Source organism: Aythya ferina (genome assembly GCF_964211825.1).
Source record: "Aythya ferina genome assembly, chromosome: 3".
NCBI classification, from domain to species: domain Eukaryota; kingdom Metazoa; phylum Chordata; class Aves; order Anseriformes; family Anatidae; genus Aythya; species Aythya ferina.
Genome location: NC_140298.1, coordinates 16,056,603 through 16,080,481, shown reverse-complemented (window position 1 = coordinate 16,080,481; position 23,879 = coordinate 16,056,603). Strand labels below are relative to the sequence as shown.

Below are 23,879 nucleotides of genomic sequence, written 5' to 3'. Positions count from 1 at the left end.
AAGAAAAGAAAACAATTTCCATAGTAGCTCTGTTGGCCAAAGAAAACTTAAGGGATGAGGCAAGTTTTTTTAGCATCAGCCCTCTACCTTCCAACAGTAGTGGGGAGTTGGGGGATTTATAGCCCCTCTTCTCACACATAGTTTGCTCAGAAATTTCCACGTCTGTAAATATTCCAGCTGCGAGACAAGGCTCGTCTAAGAAAAGACTTCGGCTTTGATTATTTCTCAGTAGTTAACAAGGAAAAAATGCATTTGGCTGATCTGTGCTCATTTTCTGCAGCTGTGAGGAGACTGTAGATGCTAGACTGAGCAGCATGGGCAGTAACTTCTACTGCTGGAGCTAAGTTTGTTGTCTTGCCTGGATGAGTGTCTGTGGCTCTCATATATGCAAGTACTTGCCATGCCATTCGACACAGGCTCTGTCCTCAAACATGTTTACTGTGCTACAAAAGTAAATAGCCAAATATATTCATCGCATGCAGTGATGTAATGAAATCAAAGCTGAAACAAAGTTAGCACAGAAATCCACACTTCTCAAAGCCCAGAGTTGGCAAGAGTGTTACATCGGGGATCATTTCTAAGCATGAGGCATAGCACAGAATATAAAACCACTGAAAGTCTTTCCAGAAGGTTTGTAAAGAAAACCACTAGAACTCCTAGCCTGCCTGTGTGACAATGCTCTTTAATGAAGAAAAACAAACCCAAATAAATACACATCACTTTTTCCCACTTCCTCTTCCAATCTTCAGGGTAATTCCTATTCTTCATTTTTTTTTTCCCTGTATGAAGTGAGTGGCCTGCTGGTAATTTATGTATAAATTAAATCTTACGTTTCTGACTCACACAAGCAATCCCACCCATTTTGAAAAGTCATCTCAGAACAGGGAAAGCAAGATTTGTCCTATACCTACTGAAATGTTTTAGTTACAACCTAAGCTTGGTAGAGACTGGTCAGCTCTAAGAGACTGATGAGAAATTATTTAAAATATATCTGTTTGAACGACAGTCTATGACTAGAACTAGTGCTAATTTTTCAAATAATATAAATGTTATGAGAAGTAGGTGCTCAAACCATTAAGTCAATATGCTGCAAGCTGACAATTTTGCTTATGGAACATTAACAGTTAAAATTGTGGAGTGGTTTGTCCCTGCTTATGAACTTTCTGTGTAAATTGGGCTCTCCCCAAGCCTTCTGCATTCCACTAATATTTCTCCATTAATTTGTTCTTGGGTGCTACTTCCCTTTCATGCCTCTGCTAACCACAAACTTTCTATAGGAAGGGAACCTGGAATATCAATTGGTCAGAAATGCAAACAAAAATTTCTTTGTGCTTTACTTAATATAACAGTTCAAATAGGTATGAATCTAAATTCATGACTTCCACAGTCCCCTTTCAAATGAAAAAAAGTCCACTGAGCATCGTTTCAACATATGCTCCCTCCTTACTCTATTCTCAAACAAGAGATTAATCAAGCACAGAAAACTTGGAATTTCTCCTCCACCCCAAGTTTATGCACATTGTGTTTTTGGAAAACCACTGAAGAGTCACAGGTTACTTACAAATAACTATTCACAAAATAGTTCCAAGTAACTGGCTATATTTGAGCAAAGCATCATATCAGAAATCACAACTTCATGTGTGCTATGGGGAAACTTTAAGTAAGTAGGAACATTACTAGGGCTGTCTGGCAAAGACTTTCCTGAAACAGGATTTCCAGGCTATTTTCCATGCTAACATGCTGACTAGCAACCACATTCTTGTGCAGATAAGAGGGTGTACAGAGGGGAAAGTTTCAGCTCACGGCTCACCCAGCAGCTACAAGTTCAAAGTCCAGGCTGCCCTGACTATATCAAGTTTTGAATGTGTTACAGTCAAAGACAGAGAATTATTTAACCAGTCCAGGCAAAGACACAGGCTCAGAAAGCTCACAAGTTATGGAAATATACTTACGGAAAACAAAGATTAGTTCATGCTCAGTTGGGTTGAAGGCTGTTTTCATTTCATGCAGAAATATATCTCCCTTTGCATGTAATAAATCTGCAAATTCTCCTCTAGTTAACTATGAAAAAATACATTGAAATGGCCTGATAAGGTAATGAGAGATAAGAAGCATCCATATCTTTCAGGCTGAGCTCCTGAAGCGCATAAGGATGTTTGAAGGAAAACATTAAGCAAAGCAAACAAATCACATGCTTTTCTAACCTTAGATGACAAAACCCAAGGAAGCTGCACCTGAATAAAGGCAGCAATTGGGCTCCTTATTATAGCTTACACAAGGCAATTAGAAGAAATAATTTTCTATACTTTTATATGAAACCCAGGCTTGACTCTGACCTATAATTTGATATAAGCTTCATTTTAATGACTTAAATTTCACTGCTAATAAGTGCAGTCTAATCAAACTACAGGCAGAGACTGTGAAATAATTTACAAGTTTTATCTGGAAAGGTCAAGGTCTTAAACAAAGAAAAGTGACTTTTCCTACCAAAGTGCTTGTCCTTCACAGTGCAAAACTAATACACCATTATGAAAAACTGTACTTGTCTTTTGTGCCAAGTAAATCTTGTTTACCAAATACACACACAAATAACTGCCAGTCCACTGCCACCAAAATGAACAACCAGTGCCTGACAGAGGTCCTCATTGCCAGACCACTAAAATGAACTCGGTTCTTTCCACTGAAGTTAATGAAGCTATGACAATTTAAATTAGCTGTGAACCTACCCCAATTATCTTTTAGCTTGCTTTCACAAGGACACTCAGGAAAAGTTAAGCAGAACTAAAGTAAAAAGCTGTCAAGTTAGAAGAGATTGTCTGAAGTATGTTGAACTTTGCATGGATTTCTTCCATTCCTCAGTTAGGTGTCTGACAGGTTTATTTTTCTTTGCTATGCTAGATAATTTGGTTTGGCTTCAGAGGACCCCTTCCTGTATACAAACTGCAGGCACTTAGAGCAGCTATCCCCTCCAGGACAGTATATTCACTTGAGATCTTAAATATGACCATTCATTCTGTTCTGGCTCTTATCCGCTCTCTTTCTTGTTCTCTTTCTTCTTTTTAAGCTCTCCATGTACCTAATATTTTCAGTGATGATCCCAGGCCAATGAGAACCCCTTTGGCATGGGGGAGGACAAACATGCATCCTTCTGCATCTACCTCAGCATAAATAGCCTGAGGCCCCTATGAAAGGAATGGGAGGGTAATTTAGCTAAGCTGAACAACTACAACAGAAACACAGAATCATCTGAGAAGCATGTCCTTCAAACTCATAAAAACACTTAAAAACTTCATCCTAGAGCTCTCCCACCTGGTAATATTTATACACAGGTATCAATAAGATTCTGGGCCAGAGAATCTTGGTATCACAGGATGGGATGTGACATGAAACTAACAGATTTCAATATTAGGAAAGAGACCTTTTTTAACAAGGTCTAAAAAAATCAATGTTTTAATTCTGGGCAGTGAAAACCGATGAGTTGTGAGAAGCCATAGAAAGGGGAGTAAATGAAGCTAGGAAATCATTTATATGATTGAAGAGTTTAGTGAGGCATACAGTTTAGAGCAAAGGAAAATTAACTGCTGCAGGACACTAGTGAATTCAAGATTCCTCAAGTCTGTTTTTTGATTCATATTCTTATCAGAAGGATAAAAGGTTGAGCTCCATTCTCCATTGCAATGCCCCCTGAGCTTAACAACTTCTCCGTTTTAACCACATTTTAGTTTGAAAACTACTTATTTCTGATCTTACCAGGACTTTTCTCTCTTGCTGTGCCTCTGTGCTAAACCTTGGTGCTTACCAGCTTGCATCTTATAAATCACATTACTGCCAGGCTCTCCTAGGTTATAATTAAATGAGACAAGATTTGAATGGGGAGGCACCCAAGATAAAGATATCCTATTCCAGACAAGAGAAGAAAATGAAACAGCTACAAATGATTTGTTTAATCCTCCAAACACTTTAGAAAACATTGATAATAAACTCATTCAATAAGCAAGTTACGATTCTTTGTAAGTAGAAGTGAAGTAGGTTGTATCAAAAATGTCTGACTTGAAGACTGTACACAGAGCTGACAAGACTCTTTCCATCTGCTATCAGACATTTGGGAAGTGACCTGAGCCCAGTTCTTTTTGTGCTTGGGACAGTCTTTGAGCTAATGTAAAAACAAGCATATACTTCATTACCCAATCTTTATACAAATCTTTGATTCTGAATATCACTTATACTGTAAATATTTTTATCTTCCTCATTAACACAAAAAGACACAGGAAGAACAGAAATGTCCCACATCAGTGAAGTCCCAAACAAAATATTTCTCTCCTCAGTTTCATAGCTTGCAAGAATTACTTGCCTTTTTATCAATTATGAAATTCAGAGATCAGTGCTTCTGTAACTTCTGTTTCCTAAACTGGAATGTTTTTAAACATCCTATAACGAGCACTTCCATTTGACAGTTACAGTTTATGACTTCAGTGCTTCAGAATAGTAAGTAAAATAGTGAAGACTGAAGCTACTGGTTTGGTTGGAGGAGAGCTGAAACACCTTCTGTCCTAGGGACACCTGTTTGCATAGACAAGCATCTCCAAAAATGCAATGGGAGTGGAGATGCTCCAGACAGACTAGGACGCCAGTTTATGCCTCATGGGGAACCAGCTCTGTTTTCTATGTGCATGTGCAAGACAGAGACTACTAGGAAAGTCAGTATTTGTACAGCAGAAGTCAATTGGTAGCTGACTCCAGTGTCACAGGCCTTGTTACCCTCTCAGTGCCCTGTGAAAGCAAAAATCAAGTCTTGTCCTTCACTGTGTTTCCCCGGAAAGAGCTTACTGATTTAACAAGTCATATACATGTCATTGCATTTTAAGTGAATGCACTTTCATTTCAAAGATACATTACATGAATATGAATCATTTCAAAGATACGTGCACACACCGATCCATCTTCAGACTAGATCATATATCTCAGTCACTGTAAGTCAGGTGAAAGTCACGCATATGTATTTATTGCCACAGTACAATGAGTAATCCAGCAGAGTGGGTTGCAGCACAAAGCCCCTCGTATTGCACACAGTGCACCGCCTCATCTTAAAATGCTTCTAAAGCTGTAGAAGCTGGATGTTTCTATAGAGATATACACTTGGCGATTTATACTAGCTGAGGATCTGCCCTGCAGAGTTTATTATCCTTCTTTAGTGTCACTTCCTTCCTTGGGCTTTTCTTTATTCTCTGTTATGCTCTGCTTATTTCTTTTTATCCTCACAGTGAAAATGTCAAATACAGAATCCAACATAAGCATTGGACCTCTCAGGCAATATACAGCCAGCGATCATACACCAAGTTCTATAGCTTTCTGCTTCAAAGTATGAACTGGTCATAAATTTGAAAAGAGAAGAATTTAACACTACAGACTTTTTTTTTTTTTTTTTTTTTTTTTCCTACACTGATAGTAGAAGCAATGCTGCTTAAAAGGGAAAAAAGAGTCTTAGATAGCATGCAATATACTCTGAATGTGCTCTGCAGTGCAAATATTTTCCATCCCTTTCTGATAATGCATGGATTTATTGATTAACTATATAATTAACTACTGTAACATAAGTATTTGACAGCTTCATGGGTCTTCATTTCATTAGCTTGTCTTCATCACCCTGTCTGTCTTATATTAAGGTTAGTACTCCAGTATAAACACCTGAGTAAGAGCTGTAATTGCTTGCAGGTTTCAATGTGCTTTCAACTGTGTGTGTGAAAGCATAAAAAATTCTAATTGCAGCTGTCTTTGACAGCGTTGCAGCTACTGTTCACATCATTTGTAGCTTGTGTCTCGGGGAAGCACATCTGACTCATTTAGTTCATAACAAAGAACTTGCTATTTCAAGGCAGCCACTGTTCTAGTGGGCAGACATCTACCCAGCCTTGACTTGATAGTCTAAAATAAATATCCTTGAGCAGTTGTACAAAAACACCTATGCAAAGGGCAAGAAAAAATACCACTGTTTATAGTTTGCAGATTCTTGGGAGAAAATCTTCTGCATAACATACATCTAAACTGCTCCATCAATGGCAGAACTGGTTAGTGAAGCTGGTGAAGGTATTGTAAAATACAAAACACCATATGACCAGTCCTAGGCCTTATTTGTTTTACCTGCAATTTTCCTCTCTCTCAGGCAGCATTTGGATGGGTGCAAAATGATTGACCATTTCTGTTGTCAATTATTTCAATCACCTTATTTGCTTCTTTCCAAAACTGGCACCATTCTCCTGCTGAAGCCTCTGGCTTGCTAACACTTTAAACTATTGCTCACAAGGGAACTTTTAATTATCTGAGTGACATATTTGCAAGCTTTCTTTGAGTAGCCTCCATTCTCAAGAGATGTTTCTTATAACATCTCCATGGTGTTGAATACAGGGAAGCAGAAGGTATTTACTGGTCCACATCTCCCTGCTGCTGTGGGCTGCTTCACTTTTGTATCAGCTAAGGAGAATTAATTGTCAAAACAGCAACCTTTAGGAGCAGCAGCAAATCAGGAAATTAAATGAGTTGGAGACAGTTTCTCTTTATAATGAAAGCAGTATGACCAAATTTGATTTCATAGCACTTTTTTATAATAGCATTAATTACAGGATGCAGATAAAACACTGATATTGATATTTGTCTCACTAATAACTCTGCCAACTGCAAGTAGAATTGGACCATGCAGCCTTTTCCCACTTCCCTTACAAAGCTGCCTTGTACTGATGCTTTATTTTGTCAAAGAGGTATATTATACTGCCCACATGAGTGCCCCTAACTGCTGTGTACTGCTCCCTGTTTCCCTGGGGTAAGAATGGTTTAAGGCTCTTCTCAGATGAGAAACCCAAAAGCAAGAAAGGGTGCTGTAAGAGATGAGTAAGCTTTTCCTGGCATTTCTAGTTGATTCCCAGTTGAAATTTATACATTTCTGCTTAAAGTACTTTGCTAAGTCTTAGGAAAGATCCCTTCTATTCTGAGAACAAGTTATTTTTGTTTACGTTACTTTCTCTAATTAAGATCTCCAATGACTAAATAAAATCTCAGTGAATAAGAATGGACTGCTAAGATTAACACTGACTCCTAAAAACTGTTTTAAATCTTCAAGGACTGAACTGCCATAATTAGTTGAACCCTCCTCCCCCCATGGTGATTAATAATACACTGACACAAATGATCCTAAGCTTTCCATCTCAACTTTTGGCCTCCTTTTTCTCGTGACTTGTCTCCAGTACTTTAAGTCACAGACATATGAATTTCTCACAGTCATTTCAGTACCTACTTCTATCAAACCCCTCTTCCCTTTGTGCCATCCTTGCCAAAGCAGGTGCTGATCCAGTCAGGAGCAGAGCCCCAGCTCTTGTATCAAGAGTGTGAACTTTGCGCTGCTGTACAGCATACAGCTGGTGGTTCTGTGAGGACAATGTTTTTATACTGAGATTTTTTACTAAGTAACATAGTACTTAGTAATGCCACATACACGGTCCCAACTTAAACATCTTTAGTGAAACAGAAACGCACAGAAACAGAAGTGCTTGAGACTTATTCTGTTCTCTCTCCAATGCTTTCATTGGCATGTTTTTCATCATTTAAATGGCACTAGGGTAGCTTAGGAAAGCTGTCTAGACCACCTTCTCATAGAAGGTGAAGAGCTTCAAGAATGCTGACTAACACAGACACACACACGTATGTCTAACCATAAACCATATCCAGCACATTCAGAATGAGTTCTTAAGTGAAAAAAGCACCTTGCAGGAGCTGTACTTGGCAGGGAGAAATCTGTGCGCATGTCCTACAGAGGATCCTTCGATGCCACTGCCATTTACACTCACGTTGCTACACTGGTTTTAAAACCCTTTTGACTCCTTGAGGTGTTTGGAAGAAACACGAAGAGATCTTATTCTCTGCTACCAACAGTGCATTTGCAACAGCATCTGGAGTGGCAAAGTCTGTTTCAGTCAGCTGAAACAACCCACTGGGTACTCAGTTTAGGAAAACACCTTTCCAGAAAACCCTTTTAACCTTGAATGGGGATCTAAGGTTTATCTGTCACTTTAAAACTCCTCAGCTAATGCATCTGTTTTTTTGCCACATTAGCACTAGAATCTACAGAGTTTTCACGGACAAATTCTTAAGGTATACTAAAATTAATTCCAGGGCTATAGTGATTTGACGGGACAAAAATTGCCCCCTGAGGAAACAAAAGTTGGTGTAAATGGGAAGAGAGTCAAGTCAAGAGATTCAAACTGCAATATTTATACAACACTGCAAGAAGAAAGAATTCAGCTGCTGTTTACAGTCACATCATGTTGTAGTCAGCCTGTCTCAGGGAACACACAGTTGTGCCAAAGAACCAGCACATTAGCAACATGAAAAAACCCTAGAGAAGTTAACAAGAATCTACTGGAAACAAACCCCATTTTACCAGCAGGTGTTTTTGGTGATTTAAAATTCTACTTCTTTGCAAAAATAAAGTTTTTTTTTTTTTTTTTTTTTTTTTTTTAAATCCCTGGAAGGCAACCCTTACCTGTCTAATCTAATGAAACAATCAAAGCAAAATTAAACAAAATTAGCAGTGTGTGCCTGGAGCACAATTTACCCAAGATTTAGATGACACAAATTACAGATGGATTATTTTTTCCCTCTAGTTGAGAGAATGATTTAAACTTTTACTGACCTTATGTGGTTAATTCAGGCATTTTTCTCAAGTTTTCACCACAGCCTGCTTATTCAGTGAGCATAATGACTACTCCTTCTGAATGAAACAAAACTTCTGTGCTAGGAAAACTGTGGGACGTTAACCAAGGATATATATGGTCTGTAAGGTCAGGATACGGACATATTTATAGAGACATATTTTTCAGACAGGGACATATAATTCCTCCTTGTGTCCTCCCTCCAAACTTGCCTCTCTAGTTATTAATAAAAGGGTTTACCAAGGATGACTCCTTTCATTTTTTTTGTGTTAGGTCCTAATGATGCCAGACACCTGTGGGTGTAGGCAATGGGCAATATAAATTGCTTTAAAAAAAAAAAAAAGAAAAAAGAAAACAATCATTTGCACAGTTATGTGCTTGACATTGCATGAGTTTTCTTGCTGGCCTGTTCTAGTGACACAGAAAACAGCTGCCATACAATATTCTTCATGTTACTTTATGGAAAGCAAAAAGAAGCTTTAAGATAAAAAAAAATCTTCTCTGAGTAGCACAATATTGTATCTTTACAAGGTTCACTCTCTTCAACTCAGTCATGCTGCTCCTCTGATAGAGGAGAGTCACTCTCTGAACCTCATTGCAGCCCTTTCTTTAATGCCTTCATGATTTCCAAACAAAAAACAATAAACTACTTCTTGCCAAATAAGCCCAAAGCTTCTGAAAGCTCCTCCAGCACAGACAGAAATGCTCACCAAGTTGTTTGGGGCAGACAAGTTGTACTATGTGCTTTGACAATGTGAGAGTAAGCTGTAAAGAAAGCTTAGACTTAATACTTCAAGTTACTGTTACAGTACCAAGGAATCCTGTTTAAAATGTACTCTGCACTTTGCATTATACCATATTGCATCTTTTCTTAACAGAGATTTTAAAGTGAGCATGATAAGAGTGAGGGAGAGGAGCTTCAAGCCATAATTAAGTGAGTGTCAGAGGAAGCTCTGTGCTTTTCCAACAGCTGGAGTAAATTTCCCCAGTGATCCCTCCAAACCCGATCCTTGGCAGCAGTTTATTTTGAAAGCCAGCAAGAAGGCTGCTACTCACAACCCTTCCCTCTCCTCACTTACAGTTCAGTGGCATTGGTGGGGATGTCCCGAGGAAGCTGGACCACCTTGCTCTCCTGACAGATGAAAATCCTGCCTGCACAGTGGCACGTGTGGTGCTGGCAGCTGGAGCAGCTTGCCAGGAGAATCAGTGAGCATGTGAGAACCAAGAACATCTCTGTCTTCACATCTGCCCCCTTATCCTCCATCTAGAAGGAAGGAGTGTGAAGATCTCACGATGCAACTCAGAGAGACTCCCTGCATCAAAGATCCGCCCTAAAAGCTGAGACGAAGCACGTGACTTGTAGGGGAGGCCTTCTAAGCAAGTTTCACTTCATTGCCAGAAATCCTTTATGGACTTGCTGTTGGGATGGAGAGAAGTGATGGCTTTCCATAATAAAGTTATATTATAATATTTTTGTAATATTTATTTTATAATATTACTTTCTATTGTAAGTGTCATTGAAATCACAGGCCCCAGAGTGCTTTTGATGCACTGCATATCTACACTGGAAAAGGGGCCTTCCATCTCAGCTATGGTTTTTTGTATGTTTTACTTGGTAAGACAAGGAAAAAAAAAGTATTTTCATGTCCTAGATTCTAGGCACTGTTGCCACGGAAGGAGAGGTACTATTTGTGCTTCCCTTCATGGATCCAAGAGTCCCTGCTTTTACGTTGCTCCTAGGTAAATATATACATATGTGTGTGTATTTGTATTTTATAAAGTATATAATCAATTTGATTAAAAGCTATATAACACTGAAGCTAGAGCTAAATAACACACCTTTATTTTTAACTGTGATTATTCTACATGCACTTTCTGATTCTTTCCCTTTCTTCCTTGGCACCTTTAAATGAACACAGAGAGAGAAAATGCCACAACCCAAGTGGTCCCTGGAGACCAGTAACCTAATTTCATCATCTGGAAAATTAACAGATTTGAGACACAACAGGAGGAAACTAGCTTCAAGAACATCATCATAAGGCCTGGACACAGAATCCCATTTTTGAGACCTTATCTATTTACTTGTTGAATGAGTAAAATTATCTTTCTTGTTACAAATATTAATCCTTGTGGAAGGGACCTTACTAACTCTTTCCTGTCTCTGTCATTCTGCACTAGTCTGTCATCTGGAACCAGGATTTGTCTAGAAGACACTTGAAATGAGAGTTTAGAGATACATAGTTTTTGTTTGTTTGTTTGAGTCTGTAAATGGCTATTTCAGACACACACAGCTGTTAAGTTGCTTGCCTGATAAGTAAACTCAGTAGATGGATTTCCATGGTTAACTGCTGAAATTGACTCACACTCAGTTATTCAGATTGCTTGTAAAGATTGTAATCTTGTTAAAAGTAGCTGTTAATTTTTTTTTTTTTTTCCTCTCCCCCCCCCCCCCAATTCCTCCATAATCAAAAATGTAGGTAAAGCTAACGAGACACAAGAGAGCATCTTTTTCTCTATAAGGAGCTGATAGAAAAACTTCCACCATTCTCACCTTTAAAATAAGTACCAAAATATACATATTTCTGAGTGGGGTTAATTCAGTTTAAAAAATAACTCAACTAATTATTTAAGTTAACTTAACTGTTACCATAATTTTACCAAATATTTGCTGTTTTCCCCCAGTCACCCAAGCCTACTCAGGATGAGAAGAGTGATATTTACACAGAAAAAGTTATTAAAAAAATAATGACAATCTCTTTCTAACAATGGTAGGCTTGTAATGAATTGTAAGAGCATTAAATTAGCTATATATGTAAAATAGAGTCCATTTTGTTAAGCCATCTTAAGTAAGTGTCATGAGAATCAGAGTGATTGCTAAAAAAAAAAATGATTTTTTCCTTGTTCTTTTCATATATAAGTATATGAAATATAGAATATATAGAACAGAACCACAGAATCATCTAGGTTGGAAAAGACTTTTATATACATATTGTTTCCTTTGAAATATCTTAGACCTACAAGATCTTCTTTAATGAGCAAAACTTTTACTTTCCTTCATGTTCAATGGGATGAAAACTGCAGGAGTAAGTTTTATGGTCAAACAAATTCCAATTTAGTGAAAAAAAAGAGCTGCATTCCACTGAAAGATGAACAACTAACTAGACCCTTCATGATTTAAGTGAATGCCAGGAAGACAACTTATACTAGGTTTTCTGTTTGTTTGTTTGTTTGTTTGTTTTTTTTTCAATAGCAAATCTTCATTTTTGCAGCTACAGACTGAAAGTCAGCTGAAAAAAAAAAAAAAGAAGAAAAAAAAAAACACGAAAAAAAAAAAAAAAAGAAAACCCACCAAAAATGAGACCTCAGTAATATACAGGGCACATTTTCATTTGTTTACAAATGAGTGTAAGCCATATCTCTTCATTCTGAAATACATCAGTATAAATGGTCATGTTATACTGATGAAATGGATAGTAATATTTATAACAAAGTTTAAAAAGTGGTAACATTCTCCGAATGTCAAAATAAATAGGACAAATGTGAAGACATAGCAATTTGATTAACTTTGGGTTTCATATATCAAACTACAAAATTTGTTCCAGATCACAGTAACAATTTTTCTGTATACACAAGTCAGGAGATTAAAAAATATCACTAGGGATATTTTCAGTTATTAATGACTTTCAAAATTATGCCAAGTGTGCTTTATTTTAAAACAGTTAGTGAAAAGGAGACATCTTAAAACATCAGGTCATGCCCAGCAACAAATTATGAGTTTAATAAAGAAAAATTGGAGGGAGGTTCTCTCCTTCCTGTTTTTGTTTGGTGAGGCATTTTTATCAGTGTGGTACACACTGCTCCACTTTCATTTACAACAGGTGAGATGCTGATTATTCAATAATATAAAAATGCCTAAACCCATGGTTCTGTCAAAATACTGTGGAGGTAAGACTGAGGGAAATATCCAGTTATCATTAAATTCAATGAACCAGGTATTTCTCTCCAAATTTCTGCTCTCTATTGTCAAGTGACGTACAGCCACGTCACTAAAGCCCCCTGGATTAATCAATCAGGTGATGATCCTCCCTTTACAGTTGTGTTACCAGTTCAGGAATACAATCGTCTCCCCCCAGGATGAAAACCCATGAAAAGGAGGAAAAAAAAAGCCAAGATATCTCCTGGTCTCTTCCTGGGGTGGCTGGACTCACAAGCCCTTCCTGAGCACCATGGTAGAATAAACAACATGCCTGGGAACCCAAAGAACCATGAAAGGAGATCCATTGTGACTAGCTACTTAAAGCTAGTCACATATATGTCCTGCATCTTTACGTCACCACAGGGCTTTTTACTTTTTCTTCAGTAGCTTGTTCAAAGCAACAGAGGGGGCAAACTAACACCTTCATAGACGTGCTCCAGAAGCATACTCTGCTAGCCTCAGACGCTCAGATGCTAGGAGTAAGGACCTTTCATGCAGATAGTTAATTGTGATGTGTCATCACTGACATACATACTAGCAAAAGTATAAATGCAGAGATGATGATGCCTTCAGATATTTCTAGGAGCCTTTGCATCCTTTTGTAGAAGAACTATGCTCCAGCTGGCAAATTGGTCTTGAGAGTGTAAACTGTTTTCCCGAGTAAGGAAACAGAAATTTCCTCAAATTGATGCACTGTAGCAACAAACATGCAATCAAGTGAATTATGCTAGAAACTCAACAATGATATTGTAAATTATGTAATTAGATGAGTTCTGGGATAGACAGTTAATTCAGTGTTATATGGTCACTGAGAGTTCTTTTTAAAGACAGTAGTAAATGAATCTGGTTAATAGGATTGGCCTCTAAATTAGCATTGGCCTAATTATGCAAGCACTGACCTAAAGGAACTGAGGTGTTTTGTAGATGCCACCCACTGACCAAGGTGCCTGTCACCTGGATTGTTGGGTATACAACGAGAAGTAAAAGGAAACATCCCAGCTCTTTACCTCTTGTCCTAACTAAACTTGCCTCAAATACACCAAAATAACTCAAAGTCCTTCCACTGCAGTGCAAAGACATGGTCAACTCAGCACCCAAATATAACTTCTGGAGCTGTGGAAAGTGTTTTCTTGTACAGCAGAATGTTTACTGAATATTGGAGTACATCAACCTACAAGCAAGCAAGTTTGCAACAGTTTCTGCTTGTGTTTCTCTGTTTTGAAACATAACATGATATCTAATTAAGTAAACACTCTTTCTAATGATATTTCCTAGTCTCAGAATAGTGTTTAATTACTGAATACCACTGTAAGATTGGCTTTCCTCAATTATAATTGTTCTATAAAATATTCAGGCAAATAAATTGCCTGTATGAACAGATGACATGCAAACCACATCCAAAAGAAGTTCATAATTCAGAGTGAAGATTTTTCACTCTTTGATGGTTTCCAGCACGTTTTTTTTTCTGTAGGCTTTGCAGGCAGTAATGACATTTATTTTCCTATTGTGTTATGATCAGAAAATGGCATTTTCTGCCCTGAAAAACTTAGTGTGAGACATAACAGATAGACAAAGGAGAATAAGAGGAAAATAATAAGAGGGAGTTGGACACATCATTGATTTACCTTTTGTGAATGATCAACTTGGGTTTTAAAAGAGTGGGTCACTGAGGCCAACAAAACATTTACCTGATATATATATTTTTTTCATCTCAGAAATTTTCTTTTTGAATAGGTTTTGTTGTTATTTTTAAGTTTTATTTTATTTATTTATTTTTATGAATGGAGACTATTTTAAAAGGCATTTGAATGGCTAGACAGATACGGAGTCAGAAGGACTAGCTCTCTCCCTGATAGACAAATAGAACAAAATCTGACATGTTTTATGAACAGATAGGCCAAACCTTTACTATGTTTAGCTGCATAGAAGGAAGTCTAGAAATCTCTGGTGCTACCTTACTCACTAATTAGTCAGCATTATCTGTAAGACCATGAAGAATTGTATCTCAGGATCGGGGAGGGGGGGCAAGATAACTCAGACCTGGAGGATGTGTCTGAAAAGAAGCAGTGAGGAACTCATGGTATGCATAGGGCCTTGGATATATAAATGACTTAGCCTAGTATGCATGTCTAAATTGAAACAACAAGATAAGGAAGAAGGAGATGACCTGAGCATGCGCAAGAACTGGGTTCAGCCACTGAACACAGTGGCAAGACTATCTACCACAACCAGAAGACCTCCAAAGACCACCAGCAGAAACAAATGCATGTGCATCAAGGACATTTACGTATGTTAATGAGTTACAGGAAATTATATTAATATGTTAATAATGTATTGGAAATCTAATAAATATGTATAATCCAATAGCATATAACCCCTGTAGCTTGAACAATTCAGCATGCACACTAGGTGGGGTGGTCCCGTGTGTCCAGTGCCACAATCAAAGAATGCCTCTTTTCTAAAACTCCAAATTGAGTCTTAGAGAGTTTCTTTGACTGACTTTTATGGTAACAAAACTTTATTTATGCCCTCAGTGCTGAGAACATAAAACATTAAGCTAGCTGAATAAAAGCATAACATTATAGCTCTCCCAATTTTTAGCCAGTTGCTTGCATGCAGCCTTAACTGAAAAAGAAATGAAACGGAGATAGTAAATGAGCCACAAGAGGGAGTGCATTCACTCAAGAAGAGAAGAAACACTGGTATAAAGAAAGGATAAAAAACTGTATGGAATTAGTCTCACACAGATGTTTGTGACCCCCTGCCCTTTGGCTTCAAAACTTGACCGTGCTCAATTCCCTTACTAAATAGCACCTGTGCAGACCACAGAGCTGCATGCAGTACAGCATTACATGTAATAAAGCAATAACCAAGTGCATTGTGCTTACTTCTTCCCTCCTGTTATTGTTGCCTCCCTGCCCCACCTTAAAACCTAATTAGCATCTGCTGTCTACCTGTTTAAACTAGGGAATGACTCCTCTCAGCATGAAAGTCTCACCTACTTCTAACATTTTTGCTGATGCTTTCCTGCAGTGAGAATTATGATCTTGCATTATGATCTAGGGGGCAAGGGAATTATGACTACTTCACTCTGCCTGATACTTCTGTGGCTTTGATGGTGGACAAGTTCCTGCCCAGCCTTTCATCTACATGATTTTTCAGAGGCAGCCTAAAAATATAAGCACTTCATGTGTTTTAGGAATGAAGAAATCTTATGCAACAGGCAACACAGAAATTAAAGAATAGGCCTTGCCACCCCATCTAATACTCTCCAGGCTTGAGTCTGTTCATCCCCAGTCAATAATAAGGTACAGCCCATCTACTAGGTTTCTTTCATTTGTCTGCAAAAGCACAGTTAGTTATGCAAGTAATTTTACTTTGCACAGCCTGTGAATCGGTTTTACTAGAACAAAATAATGCACAAGAAGCATTGAAGCCTGCCTAGCTTTGCACGATGTATTCTTTGTTGCCTTTCGCCATCAGCAAAGTGTATCTGAAGGCCAGAGGTGTGAGGCAAGAGAAACCTTGCATAACTGTAGCAAAAGATAGACATATCCATAAGAATACCAACAACCCATTGTTCATGTTATTATCTGTAGAGGAATAGTTTAAATGGGAAGACACCAGAAAACTTGTGTACCTAAACCTCATTAAAATTCCACAGGAATTAAGGATCTAATTTCCGGTTTCCAAGGAGCCTAGACAGACTGGAGAAACAGCCTGACAAGAATGTGGTGAAATTCAACTGGGACAAATGCAAAGCCCTGAACCTTGGACCACAAACCCTGAGGACATTCAAGCAGTGGCACAGGTCAATAGAGAGGTTGTGCTGTCTGCTTCCTTGGTGGTTTTAAAGACCTGATGCTTGAGCAACCTGGCCTGACTTCACAGCTGACCTTGCTTTGAGCAGAAAATGGGACTGGACACCTCCTGATGTCCCTTGCTACCTGATCTTTTTTTTTTTTTGTTATCCTATTTATGGCTCAGAAAACAAAATAGAGGCCAACTATTCATGCTTTTCCTCCAACCTATATTGTCAGCTGTTTTTGAGCATGGTTACAATATCCTTCTCAGCCATTAGTCTTTAATCCATGAAAAAATAGCCTGGCAATGCTTCCTGCCCACTGTTTCCAAGTTCATGAGCCTACCATCCAGAAAACCATGCAGTTTAGCAGCAAACTTGAATGTCTTACTTATTGAAATTCAAGAATTCATTAATACTTTCAGGTACAATTTATTATGAAATAAAATGAATTAAAAAAAAAATTATCCTAATGATGCCTCCATAACATGTAATGTAATTACCATATCCTAATATTGAAAGAGAGCAGCCTGGCAGAACACACACGAGGAATTTCAAGGATTGAAGTGCTGAGATATCCATAAAGGGAAAACTTGCTTAACTCCTCTAATACTTATGACCTGCCTATGGACAGAACTGACAACCTGTGGCTTGGCCAGAGCAACTAGATTTGCTGAAATTCTTTCAAACTGGATGAGCGTTTCAAACACTGAAATATAGTAAAGATGTCTGAAGTGGAAATATCTTGACAGATACCATAGATCACTTAACTTTCTACTTTTGTTTTTATTTTCAAGTCATGTTGCAATGTATACCTTCTCTTTTGTTGACCTCATACATCTTAGGAGAAACCACCTCTGCATGAGAAAAGAAAGAGCTTAGCCCAGGCTGATACATGAAAGACACTAAATATCCTTTTAGGAAACACATTTTTTTCTGGCACTTAGTACAAGAAAAACCCAACAAGACAAACAAAACACCACAAAGACAAGAATACAAATTAACATCTGTTAAGGCCTCTAAAGAAGATGCAAATCCCTATAGCAGGTTTAGAAAAAGGATAAAAAAGAAAGCATTGTGCAATTAGTGCAGTTTATTAATATTGATAGAGGAAGGCTAGAAAGTGGCCCAATTACTTTGTGAGTGTTACAGTATGTTGTATACTTCTTGCCTTCATTGCAGGTAGGCTAAATAAGCTGCCTGAGGTGATAATTAGGAGCCAAAGAATCATGGAGTCTTTTTTAACATGATACAGTGAGAATGAATATTGCATCCGTGTTTTAAGGCATCCCTAGAAGGGCAAACAAGGTTCTTCCTACTCTGGCTGAGGCTTTTACAGCAAATTAAACAAAAAAACAAACTTCAATCAATGCCTGATGTAGAGCTACATTAAAATCTAAATAGTGATTGAATCTCTTGCAGCTGTCTTCCTCTTTCACTTTTCCTTGCTCTTCCTGCTGGGATTCCTCCACTGCTATTCAAGTGTACTCCCCCAGGTCCACTGGAGCTAATAGAATTATTTTTGAAACAAGGTTCTGACAAACGTGGCTTAAAAACATCAGAATCTGTCCATTAGCATATAAAATAATGAAAAATGACATTCACATTTAAATGCAAGCAAATAAGCACTGAAAGGAAAGTTGGGCATGTCTAAACAAGGAGCAGGTTCCAGCTGTGTCAGCAAGCTAGAATTGGTGCTATAGGACTATGCAGTGATAAATGCTTCCTTGCAGTAATTTTTGTTTGACACCTCTTCTGCCAGGAAGCAGATTATTGCATGGAAGGTGGCGGAGAGGCTCATTCTTCATCTGCCTGCAAGTGATCTCAGCACATGGTAAGGAGGTCAGTCACATTTCTTTGTGAGAGGAGGAGAACAATAAGGTCCTGCTGTTGCTCTTAATGCAAGGAATGAAACAGCTGGTGGACTAATGAGTTTCTACAGGTGATGAAAAACAATCTTCTCCATCACACTCGGGTACTTTTATAGCCTTCGTTATCATGTTAATAAAGCACTGCAAAATTCTAATATTGATTTTTATCCCTACTTCTAGGTACAGAAAGAGCTCTAGTGTCACTTTACAGATGCATCCGGTTTAGGGTCAGAGAAATTTATAGCACACCCTGGTGTATTGGGTTTGCATGGCAAGGCTTTGGTAGCAGGGGGGTGTAAGGCTGGCCTCTGTGAGAAGAATCCAGAAACTGCCCCATGTTAGATAAGGGCCAGTTTCAGCCAGCTCCAAAGGGACCCATCACTGGCCAGAGCCAAGCCAGTGAGCAATGTTGTTTGTGCCTCTGTGAGAACAGATTTAAGAAAGGGGAAACTCCTGTGCACAGCAGCAGTTCCCCTATGGCCTGTGGAGAGGCCCCTGGTGGAGCAGGCTGTCCCCCTGCAGCCCGTGGGTCCCACATGGAGCAGATCTCCACGCTGCAGCCCATTGAGGAGCCCCCAATGGAGCAGGTGGATGTAGCCTGGAGGAGGCTGCGGCCCATGGAGAGCCCCCACAGGAGCAGGCCCCGGGCCGGAGCTGCAGCCCGTGGAAAGGAGCCCACGCAGGAGCAGGGGGCCTGGGGGGAGCTGACGCCCACCCATGGGGGACCTGTGCTGGAGCAGTTTGCTCCTGGGGGATGGATGAACTCCATGGTACAGAGCCATGTGGGAGCAGTTCTTTAAGAGCTGCTGCCTGTGGGTAGCCCCCGCAGGATCAGTTTGGGAAGGATGGCATCCCAATTGAGGGACCCCACATGGAGCAAGGGTAGAGAGTGACCATGACAGAGACAAAGCATCAAGGACTGACTGCAGCCCCCATTCCTGATTCCCCTGTGCCACTTGGGAGGAGGAAGTCAAAGAGGGTGACTGGGGAGAAGGTGTTTTTGTTTGTTTCTCACTGCTCTAGCTTGTTAGTAACAGGTAATAAATTTCTCTAATCTCCCTATGCTGAGTCTGTTTTGGCTGCGATAATAATTGTTGAGTAATCTCTGTGTCCTTATCTCAACCCTTGAACCCTTTTCATCTTATTTTCACCCTTTTTCCATTTGAGGAGGGGAAGTGAGAGACTGGTTGTGGCGGAACTCGGCTGTCCAGCTGGGTAAAACCACCACGCTTGGTGGGTGGATTCACTAGGAAGCTGAGCAGAGGTCCCCAGAGTCCACTCTGCAATACCAGACATATGACTCCTGGTCTCCCCTAGCTTAACCACTGTCACTTTGGGTACTTGCACTGTACTCTGCATGTACAGTTAAAATTTGACTCCTTGTGTAGACGGAGTTTCATTGACATCCATTGGGAAGCTTGAGGAAGGGCAGAGATGTGCTGAGGTTCCCGCTCACGTTCTAGTCAACATCCAATCTTTCCCTTGTCTCTAAATCGTCATTAGACATGATATTTACATAGTATTTAGGTGTTCTTCAAAGAATTCAACCAAACTATACAAGCCACATTTGAAGTCCACAGAGGCATATAGTTACATAGATTAAAACCTGGCCAGTGTATCAGAACATCCTGACCTTTTTTTTTGGGTTGAAAAAAAGTGCTAAAATATTTCCATAGCCTCCCTATCTAAACACCTTAACAGATTATGTCTTCCACTCAGAAAGAGTCTTCAGGCTGCTATCACCCTTGTGGTAATGCTGGAGCATGGCTCACTGAGGGGTCAGAGGAGAAAAGTGTTAAATATTTCTCCAAAATATAAATCTATTGAATACTGTAAATTCAAAGCAAAATTTAAAGCCATGCTCCACCAACATTTCATTTTTTTCATTCCTCTGCTACAGTTTTCTGTATCCTTTTGACTCACACAAAATGGTTTAGTATAATACAGTTTGTCTACTCATGACACATCCTATCATGTTACATCTGGCTAAGAGAAAAACAAACAAACAAAAAAACAAACCCAACCTTTTGGACTAAGCTGACAACTATTCAGGCACAGCAACCCAATGAACCAATCTTGCTCATATAACTTCTGATTGGCCTGGCATATGGCTAAAATGGCTTTGCCTCTGTTTGCAAAATAATGTGTGGTGTGCCCTTGGAGAGAAAGTACTGTGTTCCCAGCCTCAGGGAGATTTTTGTTGCATGTTTGAAAACAAAGCAAATTACTTTGCACCCTCCCATACCACAGCAGCTTTGATAGTTTCAAAGAATACTCATGGCAACATATTGATGCCCTCTTACTGAATGCAGGACAGCTGAAAATCAACTTTCTATCCCAGTTGTTAGAGATTCCTCACCCCACCATAATCTGTGAAAGCTGGGTATGCAGTGCTGTCCTTAGCCAGTTATGCTTATTTTCTACCCTGCATGACAAAAGCAGTTTCCATCTGCTCAGCTATGCAGCTAGTGCTGGGGACTATTTTATGCTGTCTGGCCACTCCACACATGACAGTGAAACCATATGGAACAGTGAAGACATCTTCCCAGACTGGACTGACGTTCACCATACTTTCAGGGTTTGCTGTTTCTGTGCTATTCCCCACAGACCCTATAAACATTTTATTGTCCATGCAAAAAACATGAAGCAGCCCAGATTCCAATAACGGATCCCTTGAGTTAATGCTGACACACTATTTATACCACTTGAAGATGAATGTGACAATAATTGAAATGAAAAAGTACCAATGAGATACAACTAACATTACGGAGTATGAAGGAATGTAAGTTACAAGAGGCCAGGTCATATTTCCCTTGACCTCAGTGCAGCTATGACAGAGCACCATGGCTGAAGATTTGGCCTGCAGCAGTCTGGCTAAAGAGCTTGCCCCTGCATCAGAGCAGCAACAGTGAGACATCAAAAAGGCAACAAATCTAGGAGAATGGTGATATGGATATGTTGCCAAGCTCTAGCATCATCAACTTTAATAGAGAGCTTTCCGTTGCTTACTCTTAAGACCTAATTGCAAGGCATTATCTGGCCAAATAGTGTATGGAAGTAACTTGTAATAATGACTGCCTGCAGGGACCTCAGGTACTGCAGCAGACAAGATGAGGATCTATTCTTACCTTGATTATTGCCCATGAGCTTATTCAAGCAGTATTTTATTGTTGAGCCATTAAGCCACTGGTCACCCTAATATACCTCAATTCAAATACATTTTGGAGTGATTTTACCAAATGCTAATGGTGACATTGTACTGTGGGAAGAAAACTGAGTTTTGAATGAGAAAGAAAATCAGAAAATTACTAAAGAAGGCATTGTGGGGAAAAAAAAAAAAAATAAATAAAAGCAACTCTAAGAAACTGAAATCTTTCACTTCTGCATGGTGGTTATGCAACCTTACCATACTGGCATAACAGTAGGCACAACTGTGCCTAAAGAAAAAAAGAATAACAACCATGATATATGAACCACCATAAAGGTCTATGAAATTACAGTTTTGGGGGAAACAGAAAGCAAGCTGAAGTGTACCCTCAGATAGGATTTGGATTTTGGCCAAATCTCGAGCTAGCATCATCTGACAGAGCACCAGAAAGTCATGCAACTTATGGTCATACAGTATGCCAGCAGGAACAAGTTTGCAGGGCTGATCCTGGCCAATATTCACACTTTCACATCCTACTGCGAACTCCAGTATTCATCACTGACAAACCACAGCTGTTGCAGGGTGAATTCTCCAATGTGTGTAGGAGAAGGTGATGTTTCTGCCCTATATGAAGGTGACAGCACCAAAGTTAAGCCATGAATCTGTAAACAGCTCCTGTTTTATCCCTTTTCTTCTTTTTTGTCTCCAAGTGATTCGTCAGAGGGCAATGTGGCATATTTCTGGCAGCAGAACAAGGCAGAAGAGTAAACATTGTTTCTGCTTAGTCTTCAGATCCTACAATGAGATTGGAGTGCCATATTCATTTAAAAGATTCAGATCCACCCCATTCTGAAAAAAGCTTGAAACAATAGATTCCATAGCTCCAGCTGTATATGGCTTTTCAGATCAGCCTACTTCTGTCACCTTGGTTCAGAGGAAACTGGTTATGGCACAGCATGGGACAAGGTCAGGCCTGATGCAGAAAAAGGTCCAGCAGTCAACCTGGCTTACATTTATTTTTAAATGCTGCTACCATGAAGAGGATGGAGAGAGGCTTGTAGAGGACGATTAGCCCAAGAAACATCACTGGATGTTTTGGATGTATCAAATGATTAGATGTTTTCAGAGGGTGAAGTGGTAACATCGGACCACATCCACAGACCCTCTAGCAATAAGGATATCTGTTAGGAGACATCTTCATTACTGACTGCCCTAGTAGACCAGTGACGGTGACCACTTTGTGCTGAGAGGAATCAGAGGCTGTGAGGGAAGAAAATACAATTACACTGGTTAACTTAAGCTCCAGATGAGTGGTAACTTATCGGAAGAAACAAATGGCAGCTGCCAAGGAAGTATAAGAGAACTTAAGGATAATGAAGTTGAATTATTAATGGTAATATCCACTTAAAGTATCCACTTAAAACTTCCTCCAGTCTGAAGAATGGTTGTAATGTCAACCCTAAAGAAAAGGTCCCAGGGAGACCTGGAGAATCACAGGCCTTTAATCATGATGGAGCACTGACCAAATTATCAGAAACTATACTCTAAAGGATGAAATTACAGAATACAGAAAAATGCCAGACATATGAGGAACTATAAAGGAGAATCCTACTTTTCAGATCCTCTGGAATGCTTTGAAATGCTCAAAAAATGTGCAGAAAACGAGGATCTAGCTGATGCAGCCTCTTTGGATTCCCAAAAGGCTTTTGACTAAGTTCCTCATCAAATGATTTTAAGGAAGTCAAATAGCTTTGGTAGAAATGGGACTATTCCAACCAGGACAGAAAACTAGCTGAGAGACATGAATCAAAGTAAAGAGGCTATGAAAAAAGCTGATGTAGAAGAATTTGGTACAAATCTACAAAATAAGAATTGGATTGGAAGTGACTTTTTTTTTTTTTTTTTTTTTTTTTTTTACTGTCTCCTCCACTCATAGACCTAAGGGGCATCAAATTAATTCAGAAGGAGCTAAACCAAAAGACTTGTGTAACCCTGCAATTCTTTCTTGAAGTATATTGTGGATACAAGAGTTGACACTGATTCAAGGGAAGACTGGACAATTACTTGGAAGACAGATGATTTAGGGTTGCTAAATGGGCTGGAAAGAAGAGAATTAGGAAATCTCCATGTATGTAAGTTTTCTCCATCATATAAGTTTTTCCTGCTTTTCTTCTTCTTTAGGTATCCATTTATTAGCACACCTGGAGACGGAATAGTGGGTTCTTAGTATACACACTGTCACCATTTTTAGGCATGTGAGACCCTACAATGGCCAATCCTGACTTAAAGAGTATTAGCTTTTTACAGTAGCTGAGGACATTCTGCTATGTTAATTGGAATACTGTATTTAGTTAAACCTCCTAGGTCTTTCTGATATGCTCAC

The 23,879-nt window shown here is 39.1% G+C and overlaps 1 protein-coding gene across 3 annotated transcripts in view; it reads right to left on the bottom strand.

Annotated features, from left to right (window-relative positions):
• Window positions 1-23,879, bottom strand: part of FSHR (follicle stimulating hormone receptor) — a 203,899-nt gene that overhangs the window by 73,498 nt on the left and 106,522 nt on the right. For 2 of the 3 annotated variants that reach the window (XM_084513090.1, XM_084513091.1), the window contains exon 1: window positions 9,779-10,080. The exons of the other annotated variant lie outside the window; for it this stretch is intronic. In XM_084513090.1, the coding sequence (XP_084369216.1) occupies window positions 9,779-9,963 (185 nt within the window). In that variant the 5' untranslated portion in view covers window positions 9,964-10,080. Of the gene's footprint in view, window positions 1-9,778; window positions 10,081-23,879 lie in introns of those variants that run through there. 3 annotated transcript variants of the gene reach the window in all.